The sequence below is a fragment of the Branchiostoma floridae genome, chromosome 6 (genome assembly GCF_000003815.2).
Source record: "Branchiostoma floridae strain S238N-H82 chromosome 6, Bfl_VNyyK, whole genome shotgun sequence".
Classification (NCBI taxonomy): Eukaryota; Metazoa; Chordata; class Leptocardii; order Amphioxiformes; family Branchiostomatidae; genus Branchiostoma; species Branchiostoma floridae.
In genome coordinates, this window is record NC_049984.1 from 24,160,063 (window position 1) to 24,175,830 (window position 15,768).

Sequence of the window (15,768 nt, forward strand, 5' to 3'; positions counted from 1 at the left end):
GAGCTGGCTGAGAGTATAGTGGAGGGCCTCCCTTATTCCACTCTCTGGGGAGAACCCTGCATGTATATATCATTCATGTATATATAATATAATATCATCTGAATGTGTTTGGGTAAGAATAAAGAAAGCAGTAGTTTGTCAAGCTGCACTATGTGAAGGTAGCGTTTGCTTGCAAATGTTCACCTTTTTATAGTTTTCCTTACATTGATTTTAAAGCTATGTAGCAGCTGTATCATTATACAGTTCTTCAGTTATTATCATGTGACAACAACACAGAAGGTATCCAATTGAGAGCAGTGTATTGACCGCATCATTGATGCTTTGTATCATCCTGTTCTAATTTAGATCTCCCGTATTATCCGTACCCCCCGTGGCAATGCTCTACTGGTGGGAGTGGGCGGATCAGGCAAACAGTCTCTCACCAAGCTAGCCTCCTTCATCGCTGGATACAAGACTTTCCAGATCACACTCACCAGGTAGGGATGGTAACTCTACTGGGAGAACTGTCTTAAGATTTTTTTATCTCTACATCAGTACATACTCTTAACACAGATATGAAGGGTACTGAACACTTTCCACACAGAAAAGTAGTCCTATCCCTGATGCTGATCACTTTCCACACGAACAAAACTAGCCTGTCCTTGGTGCTGAACACCTTCCACACAGATAAACTAGCCTGTCCTTGGTTCTGATAACTTTTCTCACCGATAGACAGGCCTTTTCTTGGTGATGAATGCTTTCTACATAGACATGGAGGCCTGTCCTTGGTGCTGAGTACTTTCCAAACAGAGAAACTGGTCTGTCCTCGGTGCTGAACACTTTTCACTGAGATAAACTTTCCTGTCCTTGGTGCTGAACACTTTCCAAACAGATAAACTAGCCTGTCCTTGGTGATGATAACATTCCACTCACATAAAGAGCCCTGTCCATAGTGCTGAACACATTCCACACACATAAAGAGCCCTGTCCATAGTGCTGAACACATTCCACACACATAAAGAGCCCCGTCCATAGTGCTGAACACATTCCACACACACAAAGAGCTCTGTCCATAGTGCTGAACACTTTCCACACACATAAAGAGCCCTGTCCTTGGTGCTGAACACATTCCACACAGATAAACAACCCTGTCCTTGGTGTTGAACACATTCCACACACATAAAGAGCCCTGTCCTTGGTGCTGAACACATTCCACACACATAAAGAGCCCTGTCCTTGGTGCTGAACACATTCCACACAGATAAACAACCCTCTCCTTGGTGTTGAACACATTCCACACACATAAAGAGCCCTGTCCTTGGTGCTGAACACATTCCACACACATAAAGAGCCCTGTCCATAGTGCTGAACACATTCCACACACACAAAGAGCCCTGTCCTTGGTGCTGAACACTTTCCACACACATTAAGAGCCCTGTCCATAGTGCTGAACACATTCCCCACACCTAAACTGCCCTGTCCTTGGTGCTGAACACATTCCACACAGATAAAGAGCCCCGTCCTTGGTGCTGAACACATTCCACACACATAAAGAGCCATGTCCTTGGTCCTGAACACATTTGACACAGATAAACAAAGTTTGCCCTGTCCTTGGCCTGTTCTGAATGCTTTCCACACATGTAAGCAAACCTCTCCTTGGTGTTGAACACTTCTCGTATCAACCGTTAGATTTCTTCCCGGTGCTGAACGTTTCCCACACAAATAAATCATATTTGCTTCCAGGCAGACACAGTCTAGTCTCTGGCTTAACACATTGCTTCAAATCCTTCGATCATACATTGTCAAAGTTGTACTGATGTCCGCATTGCTACCTCCCAGGTCCTACAACCAGAACAACCTGATGGACGATCTGAAGATCCTGTACAGAACCAGTGGGGAGAAGGGCCAGGGCATGACCTTCATCTTCACAGACAACGACATCAAGGACGAGGGCTTCCTGGAGTACCTCAACAATGTGCTGTCCTCAGGAGAGGTATGGGAATTTCCCTTTACCATTGATCACTGTTATTTGAACAGATAACAACTTGTTGTTGTTAACAGTTAGTGTGCTTTGCCCTACAAGTACAACCCAGAGGTCCTGAGTTGACTTGCTACTGGTGCACCAAAGTTGTGCCCTGGGTTGAGTGTGGAAATGTGTTAACATGAGTTTCCTCACTCCTTCCATGGGTAAAAATGGGTACCTGACTTTGGTTGAGGAGGTAAAACTGACAATGGACTATGCCTTCCAATACCATGCCCTTGACACAGTGGATAACAAACACTCACTACCCAAAAAAGGCTAGGGAACTACATTTACCTTTTCCTAAATGGGGTTGAGATGAATGTTCTCAGTAGACCAATGGTAACTATAGATAGAGGTCTTTTTTTCTTTTTTACTAAGGCTTTTACATTGGAAAAATAGATTTGATAAGATTGGTCACAGTGGCCAGGTGGTCCTTATGAGAGACATGTTTACTTGTACAGGTTATCTTTTCTTACAGCACAATATTTGTGTAAGTGTAGCTTATTATTTAATACTAGTGCACCGTTAACTGGCAATAACGCTAGTTCACCTTTATCCAAGGAGTAACCTATATCCGTTTGTTTAGAAATAAAACGGGTATCTAGCAGTCTAAATGTATAAAGTCGAAGGATGGTTTCAAAGTGCAATATTTTACAAATATCGCAATATAAACCCACCATCCGCCTTTGGATATCCGTAAATACCCCCGTTCTTTAACATAACAGATATAGGTTAGCCCATGGATAAAGGTGAACTAACGTTAAATACATCACATTGATTATTTCTCTCTGTTCTTCCGAAGGTGTCTAACCTGTTTGCGAGGGATGAGATCGATGAGATCACCCAGGAGCTGATCTCCGTCATGAAGAGGGAGTACCCCCGCCGGCCCCCCACCATGGAGAACCTGTATGACTACTTCCTCACACGGGTCCGACAGAACCTTCACGTGGTGCTCTGCTTCTCTCCTGTAAGTCACAGTACAAGTGCTCCTTGTTGCAGATTGGTTATGAGTTGCACTTTACATCTAATTGATTATTATTTTATCATAATAAAAAAAAGTGAGAAAATTGCAGGAATACCCTCATTTTCAGCCAGATAGTTCTGATATGGTATGAGGAATTTTGGAGGAATGTATTGCTTTCAATGGAATTCCTGTTTTTTTTACAGCCATTTGTTTCTGATGAGCCCTGCAGTGTGTAAAGGATACAATTGCAGTTTAGTGTGTGATATGTATAAAGACCCTGCTTGTTATAATCTTTAATCCTATTTGCAAACTTAAGTTTATTTTGCAAACTTAAAGGAAGAAGGAACACACAGATATGAAATTCAATGCATTATTTGAGGGGTTTGACTTCTTCTTAAGAGGTACTGTGGCTAAAGACAACCTTATGTCTTTAATGATGATTATAAGTGGGTCTTGTGATTTTTGTAGACTTTAATGTGTTTGTTTGAGGTCCTCTAGAAAGCTCTGTATGATAGTAACTCTCTCAAAAAGACTGTTTCTTTAAACCTCATAATGACGGTATTTGCAATACAAAGTCATTCCATACAGTTACTTGCACAGTGTCCTTCTGAATTGTTAGCTTTTCATACCATCCCTTTTTCTATCCCTAGTGGGTCTCCAAGTACTGTATGATATATATGAGATACTGTCAGTTTTGCTCACATCTTTGTTCATCACCTCTAGGTTGGAGAGAAGTTCCGTAACCGCGCCCTGAAGTTCCCCGGCCTGATCTCGGGCTGCACGATGGACTGGTTCCAGCGCTGGCCCAAGGACGCGCTGATCGCCGTGGCCGACCACTTCCTGTCGTCCTACCGGCTGGAGTGCACGGCGGACACCAAGACTCAGCTGGTGCAGCTCATGGGCACGGTGCATGATGGGGTGGCCGAGAAGTGTTCCGACTATTTTGAAAGGTGCGAATCATGCTAAAATCACAGATTGAAAGGTTTGGTCTTAGGGTTTTGTTAGTTACTTAGGCGACACCAATTTAATTTATTGGTTCTCAGATTTCCCGACCCATTTTTTCCGATTTTGAAAAAAAAAATTAGTCCCAAGAAAAATAATGTAATAGAACTTTATTTGCGTTCATGCCAGAGGGCTAATTGCAAGGACATGTACATGCATGGTATAAGCATAGTAGATATACAAGTGACAATGGACAGTTAATATGAACAATATTCTACTGTAATACTAGTGTTGCTATAGGTTTTGCTATTATTGCAGACCTTTAAAAAACGCATTACAGGGGCACATACTGCTGATAAACCAATCAGTCATTTTCTTTCCATAAACCTTCACAGTCCTTATTCCCACATAACAGCTGCCTACAATGTAGAAGTTAATATTGATGAAGAAATGGTTCAACTCAATCAAGTAATTTTCTATTTCAAAGTTGGTAGCAGGCCCCAAGTTTTGTATTGTCTCAGACACACAGACAAGATAATACAGAGTTGTTGATATCATGTACTAAAAAAATAAAACGTATAAAGAGGAATGTCCTTAAAGGTTTTTTGCCCTCTGTGACCTCTTCACTGTGAACTTAACTTAAACCTACACAGAACTGTTTTCATTATTTGACTGTGGCAGTGCCATTGTTTCAACAGTGAACACTCTTTTTTCCCCATTAAACACAAATTAAATTCCTGCAAACTAAAGAGTACTTGTCTATCCGCTGTACTAAATGTTATATGAATTCATTATTCTTGATCATTTTTATCCACCATACATGTAGGTATCGCCGTGCCACACACGTGACACCCAAGTCTTACCTATCCTTCATCAATGGCTACAAGACCATCTATGGGGACAAGTCCTCAGAGGTACAGGAACTACAGAGGAGAATGAATACCGGTCTGGACAAACTGATGGAGGCCCAGCACTCCGTGTCTCAACTCAGTGTGGAGCTAGCAGACAAGGAGAAAGACCTGGCTGTGGCCTCTGCTAAGGCTGAAAAGGTAAAAGTCAAAGATAATTGAGGGATTGAATCTTTCTTATTTTTGTTTGGAAACTGTCTCAATTCATTTTTGGATGTGTGTGTACATGTATGTAAAACAGTCAACGCGCTTACACACCATTGAGGTTATACTACCCCTTACAGTGTGTCATACCCTTGCCTAGCAAACATGCTACAAGCAGATCGGATGAAACGAGAGAGCCAGGAGAAAAACACTTCCTAAATATTGAATTACACACATGAGTACATTAGTCAAGTAGTTTTCATTGGTTATCAAGTTCTTTTTTGCTGTCTTTGCATTATCTGGTTTCTCACCACGTTTTATGTCCTGTTAGGGCCACATCGTATCCTGCAAGAGATAGTTAGAAATTAGGAGATCATAGAGTCGTAAACAACAGCATGTAAATCTTGCAAACTTTTAAATTAGTTTTGGATCTGTGTTTTTCTGCGGTGACCTCTCCAGTGAAAGTTCATCACACCGCAAATATGTCTGGTTTGTATGGCTACTGTAGTATAGACTTATTTCTACTGGAAACGTAAACACCACAGAGTATCCTTTTTTCTCCTACTATAGAATACAACCACATTGCAAAAGTAACTGAAGTAACAGTAATGTACATGTAAATATGGACAATACATGACTGTGCAACCTTGTTCTAACCTATGACGTCAACCTATGTTTTTCTGAAGGTGTTGAAGGAGGTGACGGAGAAGGCCCAGGCTGCTGAGAAGGTCAAAGCCAGGGTACAGAAGGTCAAGGACAAGGCACAGGCCATCGTGGACGACATCGCCGCTGACAAGGCGGTGGCGGAGGAAAAACTGGAGGTCGCCAGACCTGCACTGGAAGCAGCAGAGGCAGCTCTCCAGGTTAGTTTGTTAGTTAAAGTCCTTCCCGCGCCTGATGGCGCATAGGGCGGCGCCCATCTCCGTTTCAGAAGCCCTTGGGCCACACAACGCAGTTTTACTACAGCAGGGGGCTAGTCCACTGGTAGTGGTGTGTGTTCAACTTCCATACTCTTTCCCGAATGCTGAGTGCTAAGCAGAGAAAGAAGCATGTACCATTTTTAAAGTCTTTGGTATGACTCGGCACAGGATCGAACTCACGACCTACCGAATGCAAGGCGAACACTCTACCCACTAGGCCATTGCACCGGCTCTCCAGGTAGATTAGTGCAAAGATAATGTAGTACTTTTAGATCTAACTAATAGTATATAGCGTTAGGGGTGGGTACTGGTACAGAAAATTCAGTACAGGTACGGTCCAGGTCCAAAGGACCAGGTACAGGTACAGTCCACTGATTTTTTTTCAGGTACGTTTTTTATAGACCGGTTCAACAAGAAAAAACGACTTTGTACTGGTACACTGTACTAGTATAGTACCCACCCCTAGTTCTTGCCTTTTAGATACAGGCAAATGTCAATAGAAGTATAGAGAAAAACATGCTGGGTTGGACAAGTTTTTTTATAAAACAAAAATCAACATGAAGCAGCTTTTTACTGGCCTGAACTTTAAATGACACGTTTATATGAAATATTTACTCAGAAAACCCATATTTCAGCAAAATAGGCACTTAAAAGCATATAACTAGTGGACCAATATCTATCCATATAATTATATATAATATATATTATATACCCATGGAAAATTGAACTACCCTGACTAGGCAAGTATTGTATAACATGCACTTTAGTTGCACCAATCAGCAGTTTTACTTGAACCGATTGGCACTTTCACTTGCCCAAGGCCTTGTCTAACCCTGACTTTGTACAAATCTTAATACCATACATTGTTAAAATTATGTGACAATCTTTCTATAGCTGATAAGATATCTCTAGCAATACATTACACTTAATGACAAAAGCCATTGATGGTGTTTTACATTACATAATTGTTGTTGTTTCAGACCATCAAACCATCAGATATTGCGACAGTGAGAAGACTGGGTAAGCCCCCCCATCTCATCATGCGGATCATGGACTGTGTGCTGCTGCTGTTCCAGAGGAAACTAGACACAGTCACCCAAGACCCAGAAAGGGCGTGTCCCAAACCATCCTGGGCGGAGTCACTCAGGGTAGGTGGAGTTTGTGTTATACAATCTCTCGCTGCCAGGGGCTAATTTGCCCTTTCTTCGATTGGGTGTACTGCTACACTCAGGCCAGGACTAGTAGGAGTGCAATGTAGTTTCACTAGCATACAAAATGTACAGGGTATACAATGTATGTAGGTGGCCTGAAAACTTTTTGTCCATCATGATGATAATGGACAAAAAGTTTTTCACTCATTTTTCACATTACATGTGGGTAATTAGATGCTACAATTCTGGAGCTGCAACACTGTTTACTAATAATTAGGTACTTGACCTGTACCTCTTTTCCTGTATGTCATTTCCTGTATGTCATTGCTGGTACAAAATAATGTATAGAGCTACTAGAAATGCCAATGGAATTTGTTGTACTGGTTTCCCACAAGAACACCTGAGTGTGTGTTGTAAATACCAGTCCTGCAGTATGCTAAAATCTTGCAATCATGGCGAAAAGGAAAAAGTAAAAAGTCGTCGCATTGATGAGGACACATACTGATTTGGTCTACCAATGTGCCATGAACTATATAATAGTAATCAGGGCTCGAAATACACTTTTCAGTCAACTTGCACCTGTGCAAGTTAAGCCAAAGGTAACTTGCACCAAAAGAAACTTACTTGCACAACCCAAAATAGTGAACTGTTAACCCCTTATCTCCTCTTCTGAAAATTTGCAAATGTACGTGACTAGTAGTAAATGGGGATACATACCGGTAAAGACCACATGTTTGGATATTTGTTTTTCCGTAGCGTATTTTATTTTTGGTTTGAAATTGTACAAACTGTTTCATAAAAACTGTGAATTTAGCCTCAATTAAAGACAATTCAATGTCTACAACTCGATAAGATCCATAGATTTTTTCTTCTGGACTCATCGAGTGACGTCCATCACAGTAACTAGTCTTAAGCATCTCCAGAATGAAGTGGTAGAACAACTCAATACAATACATATAACTGGAAAAACCAGTTGAACATATTAAAGTCACTAATTAGTATGCAAATGTAACTCATATGCAAATCAAGGTAAGACAGCACCATAGGAATCATTAGCATTGTAGAGATGGATTTGTTTTAAAAAATAGTTTACCTGGATGTCTAACCAAATTTAGAAATAACAAATTTAGGCTTTTTTTTATTCAGTGTTATTTTCTTTTACCTTTCAATGACAGACAATATTCTCGGTGTGTGTAAGCTTTTTCTAATCTCAGGTATTAGAGGACAAAAGTAACTTGCACTGGTGCAAGTTTGGTCTAAACTTACTTGCACCACACCAATTTTACTTGCACAAACTTGCATATGCATGTGGTATTTCGAGCCCTGGTAATTATAGTAATTTTTTTTCAATTTCACTCTCAGACTAATGATATTTGTATTAATCCAGGTGATGGGAGGAGCGGACTTCCTAAAGACACTAACAAACTTCCCAAAGGACACCATTAACGAGGAAACTGTGGAACTGCTGCAGCCGTACCTGGAGATGGAAGACTACAACATGGAGACGGCCACTAGAGTCAGCGGGAACGTGGCAGGGCTCTGCTCATGGACCAAGGCCATGGCGTACTTCTATGGGATCAACAAGGAAGTACTGCCACTCAAGGTATGTAATCAACAAGTCCACCTTCAAAAACTTGATTTCCCCAAGACCTATCCTAGTCGTTGCCATCCATTCCTGGAGGAGAATCCTCAATTAGATATCTATGTAAGCACCTACAGTTAAAGGTGCAAAGGTGAAGTGTCGTTCAGTGTTTAATGTCCAGCTGCTGCCATGGCACTTGGCTGCGAAGCTGGTGTGATATGCCAAAGTGTGGTTATATTGGCTTTATAGATATAAATGTAGATATTAATGAAATACTGTTTGACCATCTGGTGTATTTGTTATTCTAGTAAATTAGTAATACTAATTTACTAGAATAACAAATAAACCAGATGGCCAAACAGTATTTCATTATGTAATATCTACATTTTTTCTATTTGGTAGACTTTTAATTCCAGTAATTCAGGGAAATGTATGATCACATTGCCATTTTAGTACAAGCTATACTGTAAATATCATAATACACTCATCTGGTTGTATTGTGCTGGTTGTAATCCATTGGTGAATTATAGAAATTTTCATTCATTCATTCATTTTTTCATTCATTTATTCATCCATCCAACCATTTATTCATTCACCCAATTCATTCATTTATCCATCCATTCATTCATCCATCCATTCGTTCATTCATCCATTTTTTAATTTCTAAAAACAGGACCAGTGTTCTGATTTTTCATGGACATTAGAGTTAAGTTCCTTTGTTGTTTTTCTGTTAGGCCAACCTGGCTGTCCAAGAGGCCCGTCTGGAGAAGGCCAACTTTGACCTCCAGGAGGCCCAGGAGCAGCTGGACGCCAAGCAGCGTGAGCTGGACATCGTGCAGGCCCAGTATGACTCTGCGGTGAGAGAGCGACAGGAGCTGATGGACGATGCTGAGACCTGCCGGAGGAAGATGCAGACAGCCTCCAGTCTGATCGAGGGCCTGGCCGGGGAGAAGGAGCGCTGGACCCAGCAGAGTAAGGAGTTCGCTGCACAGATCAGGAGGTGAGACACAAATATTCCTCTAGATAGTGCCTTTTCATCAGGCATATAGTAGTGGACAACCTCACTCTAGTGGCATACAATGTATATATCATATAGTTCCCATTCAGAACTTTATTTAAGCCCACCACCTTGCCTTTTGTGTGGCTTCAACAGTGGCCATAGCTCGAATGAGCACAGTACAGTCTGGTGGAGGACTTGAAAAAGCTCTGGCAAAGTAGAATGTGCTCCTTATGTACATTTTTGACTTCTTTGTCCTGCCACTTTCTGCATTCTATATAGGGAACACATGTCACAATGGATAGAACTTGATTCTGCAAATGTTTAGGGAGCATGTAGCACTGTTGGTGTTTATTTGTCAAGGCAACAGAGGTCATGGTAGGCCAAGGAAATCCTGGATGGAATGTGTTAGGAGGGACATCAAGGTGTGTGGTTTAACTAAGGGCAAGCCTGCTGGACAGAGCCACATGGAAGCTCAGTGTGAAGACTAGCCGACTGCTGCCTATCCCTGTGTCAGGGATCCCAGCACCAATATAATGGAAATCTTACAGGGGGAAGGTAAAGTCCCAAGCAGCAAGAATCTAGGGATAAACATTGTATGAATAGACCGTGTACTTTTCAAAACCTGGCCTCACTGACTGTCCCATCCTCTGCAGGCTTGTTGGAGATGTTCTGATGGCTACGGGATTCCTGTCGTACTCCGGACCCTTCAACCAGGAGTTCCGCCATCTCCTGCTCACCAACTGGCAGAAGGAGCTCCGCTCACGAAAGATCCCGTACACACAGGACCTTAATGTCACCAACATGCTGGTGGATGGGGCTACTGTAAGTTTATTCAGTATCATGAAGACCATTACTGTACATGTTTGCTAAGAACAGGTCACAACAAAACATGATGTAACAGTATCAGATAGGCTTCTTCTAACTTCTTGGTGATGGTGAAAATGTAGGGCTGCATGGGCTCAGGAATAATCGTTTTGTCAAAACGCATGAGGAATATGTGTCTAAAGTGAGGGAATCTATATTTCTACATAATTGCAAAATAGGGTATTTCTATCATTAAGATACACAATCTATGAAGCACACTTTATCTCTGTATGTTTATTGCAAATGGAAGAAAATGGACTGTTTCAAAAGTTGACAGTCCACAGTGCATCCAGTTTCTAGACTCAGCATTCAAAAAAACATATTTTGCTTTCTCCAATAGACAGATCCTGACTGTCCATCACAATTAGTACTTCAACCAATGTTAGAGAGTTTATCATTAGTAATGCGACCAATGAAAGAAGTTTCCATCAAAAACTACTTTAATTTTTATGTATCAATAAAACATTGAAAAAATGCTTTCCAAGCTGGCGATACTATCATTGTGTCCAGATGTCTGTATATGAGTGTGTCATACAGCCCCACTGTACACAATGTAGGTGAGTGAGTGGAATCTCCAGGGCCTGCCCAATGATGAGCTGTCCATCCAGAACGGCATCATCACCACAAAGGCCTCGCGGTTCCCCCTGCTCATTGATCCACAGGGACAGGGCAAGAGCTGGATCAAGAGCAGGGAGGCTAAGAGGGAACTACAGGTAGGCAAAACATCTTATCTTATACCCCCTTTCCACTTGGACGGGTCTCTTGTCGCTCTCTCTCTGTGAATTGAAATTTGACATATCGCTCAACGAATTGTATAGAACAGAAACAAATCTTTTTTACACTTTTGGGGTTATCTTCTCAGTCACACTTTTACATTTTGTATGATATACCTAGTGTAAAAGTGAAGGTTACACATATCCTAATATTTATGTCGCAGTTAGAGCGCAACGCGATCGCGGTCTAGTGGAAAGGGGGCCTTACTTATTTTTCTAGACTTAGACTTAGATTCTCCCTTGTCTAGGGACACATTGGGCAGCAAGCAGTCTCCATTTAGGGTGGTTTTAGGCAAGGATTTCTGCTTCCATCAACATCATAGAGATGGAATATCGTAATGTTCTGTGAAACATTTTGTACTTTTTGTGAATTTTTTCTTTTGTTTGTGATGTTTGTAAATGTCTTGATGATTCTGTATAATGCATTTTCCCTACTGGCTCTAATAAGTAACAGACCAGCCTATAGCAGGAAATTGAAGACAGGAAATGAGATATCCTCTATATTGTATAAGACCTTTCTGGGACCTTGGTCCTAACTTCCTGAATGCAGAATCTTGACACTTTGTTCTGTTTTGAAAACTATCTGTCAATGTACTGTATAAACCTTGACAGCCATGAATTTGCAAAAAAAAGACTTTTAAAACAATTTTGACTGTAAGATTCTCCAAGATTTTGGACCGTGCTTCTTTTCTCAGTAAAAAAGGATCAGTCTAGTTGTCTGTATAGCATACTTGTTGTTTGCATTAACATGACAAAAAATCATGTGTCAATCACTATTTAGAAATGTCAATCACTGTTAAACCGTGCAGATCACGTCCCTGAACCATAAGTACTTCCGGAACCACCTGGAGGACTCCCTGTCCCTGGGGAGGCCACTACTGATCGAGGATGTAGGGGAGGAGCTGGATCCAGCTCTGGACAACGTGCTGGAGAAAAACTACATCAAGTCGGGAAAAACTCTCAAGGTTTGGAGCTTCACCGTTTGTTTCTTAGCATTGCATAATCAGTAAACTAAATGTATTTAATGAATGATCAATACGTAATAAGTAACGCTTCTTTGCTTTCAGTGGCTTTGTGTAGCGTAACGTACAGTAGGTTGTTTGACTCAAAGCCCAGAGGTTCCAGGTTCGAGTTCTGCTATGCCCTGACATTCTGACCTTTTGAAAGGTACTTTATACGAAGTTTCTCATTGGAAAATGAGAACCTTTAGCTTCCATTGTGATGTCCCTTGGATAGAACATTGGAGGTCCCACGTTTTAAGAGAGCCATGTAGAAGAACCCACCATGTGCATCCTTATTGAAAAGAGTTAGTTACCTTCCCGGTATGAGTGGATCAAATGAATTTGTCCAATATACAGCTTACACTATTCAGTTCAAACCTGGTGTGTTATTCCACAAGGTGGTTTAACGCTAGTTTACCTTTATCCGTGGGGTAACTTATATTCGTTGTATTTAAAAACAGAGTACTTAGGGATATTAACTCGAACGACTGAGGCTTCAAAATGTAATGTTTTCGGAATATTGCAATTTTAAATCACCAACTGTGCCTTGATTTTCCTAGATACCTTGTATAACCATTGCAACGGATATAGGTTAAGCCTCGGATAAAGGTGAACTAGCGGTACACAGGATATGGAAGCTGCAGGCTGTTTGGTTTGATTCAATCATACTGGGAATCTAACGTATAATGTGATATTTAAATGTGCCCATAATGTGGCTCTCCAAACATTTCTTTAATTGATTTTGCTCAGTTGAATGTCTCCGTAAAAGTCATCACAGTAGCACTGAAATGATCCCCTTACCTAATTTGTCCAGGTGAAGGTAGGAGACAAGGAGGTTGACGTGATGGACGGATTTGTGTGCTACATCACCACCAAGCTGGCTAACCCCGCCTACACACCCGAGATCAGCGCCAGGACGGCCATCATCGACTTCACCGTCACCATGAAGGGGCTGGAGGACCAGCTGCTGGGCAGGGTCATCCTCACAGAGAAGGCGGTAAGTGTCAAATCCTTCTGAGTCTTTATAATTAGTCCTCAGTAGGAATGGGTACCAGTACTGTGCACCGGTACAAAACTGTTTTTTTCTCATTCTCAGGAAGGGTCCAGAAAACCTGGCCCTAAAAAAATTCGGTGGATCGTTTGTTGGACCGATTGGAAAATGAACAGACTTTCAGGCATTCACACATTTTGGGGCCTACTGGTCGAGGAAAATAACAAGAGCAAAGTAGAGTAGAGTCTATAGCCATTTCTTATGACTTTTACAGTCAATCGTACAGAGGCAGTTAGCTTTGTAGGATTTTAAAATGCCAGTGGGAGTCGAATTCTACACAAAACAGATTTCTTTGTAGCGAAATGGACCATTGTTTTGAGTATCGTCCATTCACAAGTATTCACATACTGAATCAGGTCCAGGTTCAGGTCTGGTCCTGGACCTGATCCTATGGACCCGAACCGGACCTGAATTTTCTGTACCGGTACCTACTCCCATTCTAGCCTGTAGTTGGTGGTTCATTGTTGTTGTTTTTTCAGTTTCCGAGTTAGAAGTCATTGTCCACAAACTCTGCGGAGAGTGAGCATTCTGTTTTCCTCATGGTCTTGATACCTGTTTGTTGTAACGTTGCAGGAGCTGGAGAAAGAACGTGTGGAGCTACTGGAAGAAGTCACAGCCAACAAGAGGAAGATGAAGGAGCTAGAGGACAACCTACTCTTTAGGCTTACCAACACACAGGTCGGTATACATGTGCATTATTATTTGCATACGAAAATTCATTCCATGCAAGGGCCGAGTGGGTAGAGTGTTAGCCTTGCATTCGGTAGGTCGTGAGTTCGATCCATGGCCGAGTCATACCAAAGACTTTAAAAATGGTACATGCTGCTTTCTCTGCTTAGCACTCAGCACTACTGAGAAAGAGTATGGAAGTTAAAAACACTTCACTACTTAAGCGGACCAGCCCCCTGCTGTAGTGGCTTGCACATGTGTGGCCCAAGGGCTACTCTATACGGAGATGGGCAACTTTAACTTTTTTTTTTCATATTCATGCAAGTCTCATGAAATCTATGCAAAATGCTTAGGCACCCCTGATGTCGATTTGATTATATGGAGTACATCCCAGCGCACATCAAGTTTTGTTTTTTTGCTAGATTGTCTCTGTCCTTGGTGCTGAACGCTTTCCAAATAGAAAAACAGGCTGTTTTAGCCCTGATTTCTTTAAGAAAAACTCAACAAATAGAATAAGTAGCATAGTACATTTATTTGTGAAGGATCTATTTTCTATACTGTAAACAGTAAAATCTTGCAATTTGTGTGGTTATAGTTTTAATGTCTCTCCATCCTGAGTCGATTGTCATATGATTACAAACTAAGGGCATCCTTTGGCTAGTGTTGCATGCGTCATACAAAATTCAGCTGTCTTAATTTTCCTACAGAAAACGCTGTCTTAGCTCATTGCCTACAGTTGGTTCTTTCAGAGTCTAGAAAAAATATTCTACGACTTCTAATCAAAACTGCACAACATCCTGCAACAAATGTGACCGTATCTCTTATGGTTTGCAACCGATAATTAGTTAGCCCATAGAAATTGATAGTTTTCTGAACAGAGTGAGAGATATTTTTTTTTCCCTTCAGGGTTCCCTTGTAGATGACGAGTCGCTGATCGTGGTGCTGTCCAACACCAAGAAGACAGCCGAGGAGGTCAGCCATAAGCTGCAGGTTGCCGCGGAGACGGAGACGCAGATCAACACAGCGCGGGAAGAGTACCGACCCGTGGCCACCCGCGGGTCCATCCTGTACTTCCTCATTGTGGAGATGAGCCTGGTCAATGTGATGTACCAGACCTCACTCAAACAGTTCCTGGGGCTGTTTGACCACTCCATGGCCAGGTACTGTCTCTCTCTCTCTCTCTCTCTCTGGCCGGTTTAGCATCCGTTCTTCCCTGTAGCAGGGGTTGGACGTGTTGCCAAGACGTTTTGGTTGAACTGCTGCCCTCCATCTATCATCTTGGCCTCCGGCAGCAAATCAAACACAGAACACGACTTGACACGGTTTTGAAGCGGGGTTTTTTACGGTTGAATGCCCTTTCTAACACCAACTCTGCTCACAGCCACCAGAGTCCGGCTGGGTTTCTTTGAGTTTTCCTTCTCTTGGGTCGGTCAGTGTTTCAGGTCACTTGGATGAGTAGATCCTCCTCGGAACCTTGTAAATCTTGTAATATTTTACAAATGTAGGTTACCATTATAGTCTTATTAGGTATTGGCTGACCTCCTCGGCTGTCTTCTTGCTGTTGGACAGCACCACTTATCCAAACTTCCCCACATTGACAGACCAACAGAAAGCCACTTTTCTCTCGAAATTGCAGAACCCACAAATTTTAGAAACGGTGGGGCTTTTTGTCTCCCTCTGCTTCCAAAACAGAAGTCAAACCCAACCTGTTTAGAAATAGCCAACTCTAGTATTAACATCTATTATCATAATACCGGTACGTTTACGACGATTTCTCTAGCCATACTGATTTGACAA

At 41.8% G+C, this 15,768-nt stretch overlaps 1 protein-coding gene across 1 annotated transcript in view; it reads left to right on the forward strand.

Annotated features, from left to right (window-relative positions):
* Positions 1-15,768, forward strand: part of LOC118418226 (dynein heavy chain 5, axonemal-like) — a 111,516-nt gene that overhangs the window by 79,263 nt on the left and 16,485 nt on the right. The window contains 15 exon segments of the mRNA XM_035824069.1: positions 346-476; positions 1,819-1,972; positions 2,805-2,969; positions 3,690-3,916; positions 4,735-4,957; positions 5,647-5,823; positions 6,861-7,028; positions 8,419-8,634; positions 9,348-9,613; positions 10,267-10,435; positions 11,035-11,190; positions 12,060-12,215; positions 13,066-13,248; positions 13,876-13,980; positions 14,878-15,131. Coding sequence (XP_035679962.1) covers positions 346-476; positions 1,819-1,972; positions 2,805-2,969; positions 3,690-3,916; positions 4,735-4,957; positions 5,647-5,823; positions 6,861-7,028; positions 8,419-8,634; positions 9,348-9,613; positions 10,267-10,435; positions 11,035-11,190; positions 12,060-12,215; positions 13,066-13,248; positions 13,876-13,980; positions 14,878-15,131 — 2,750 coding nt within the window.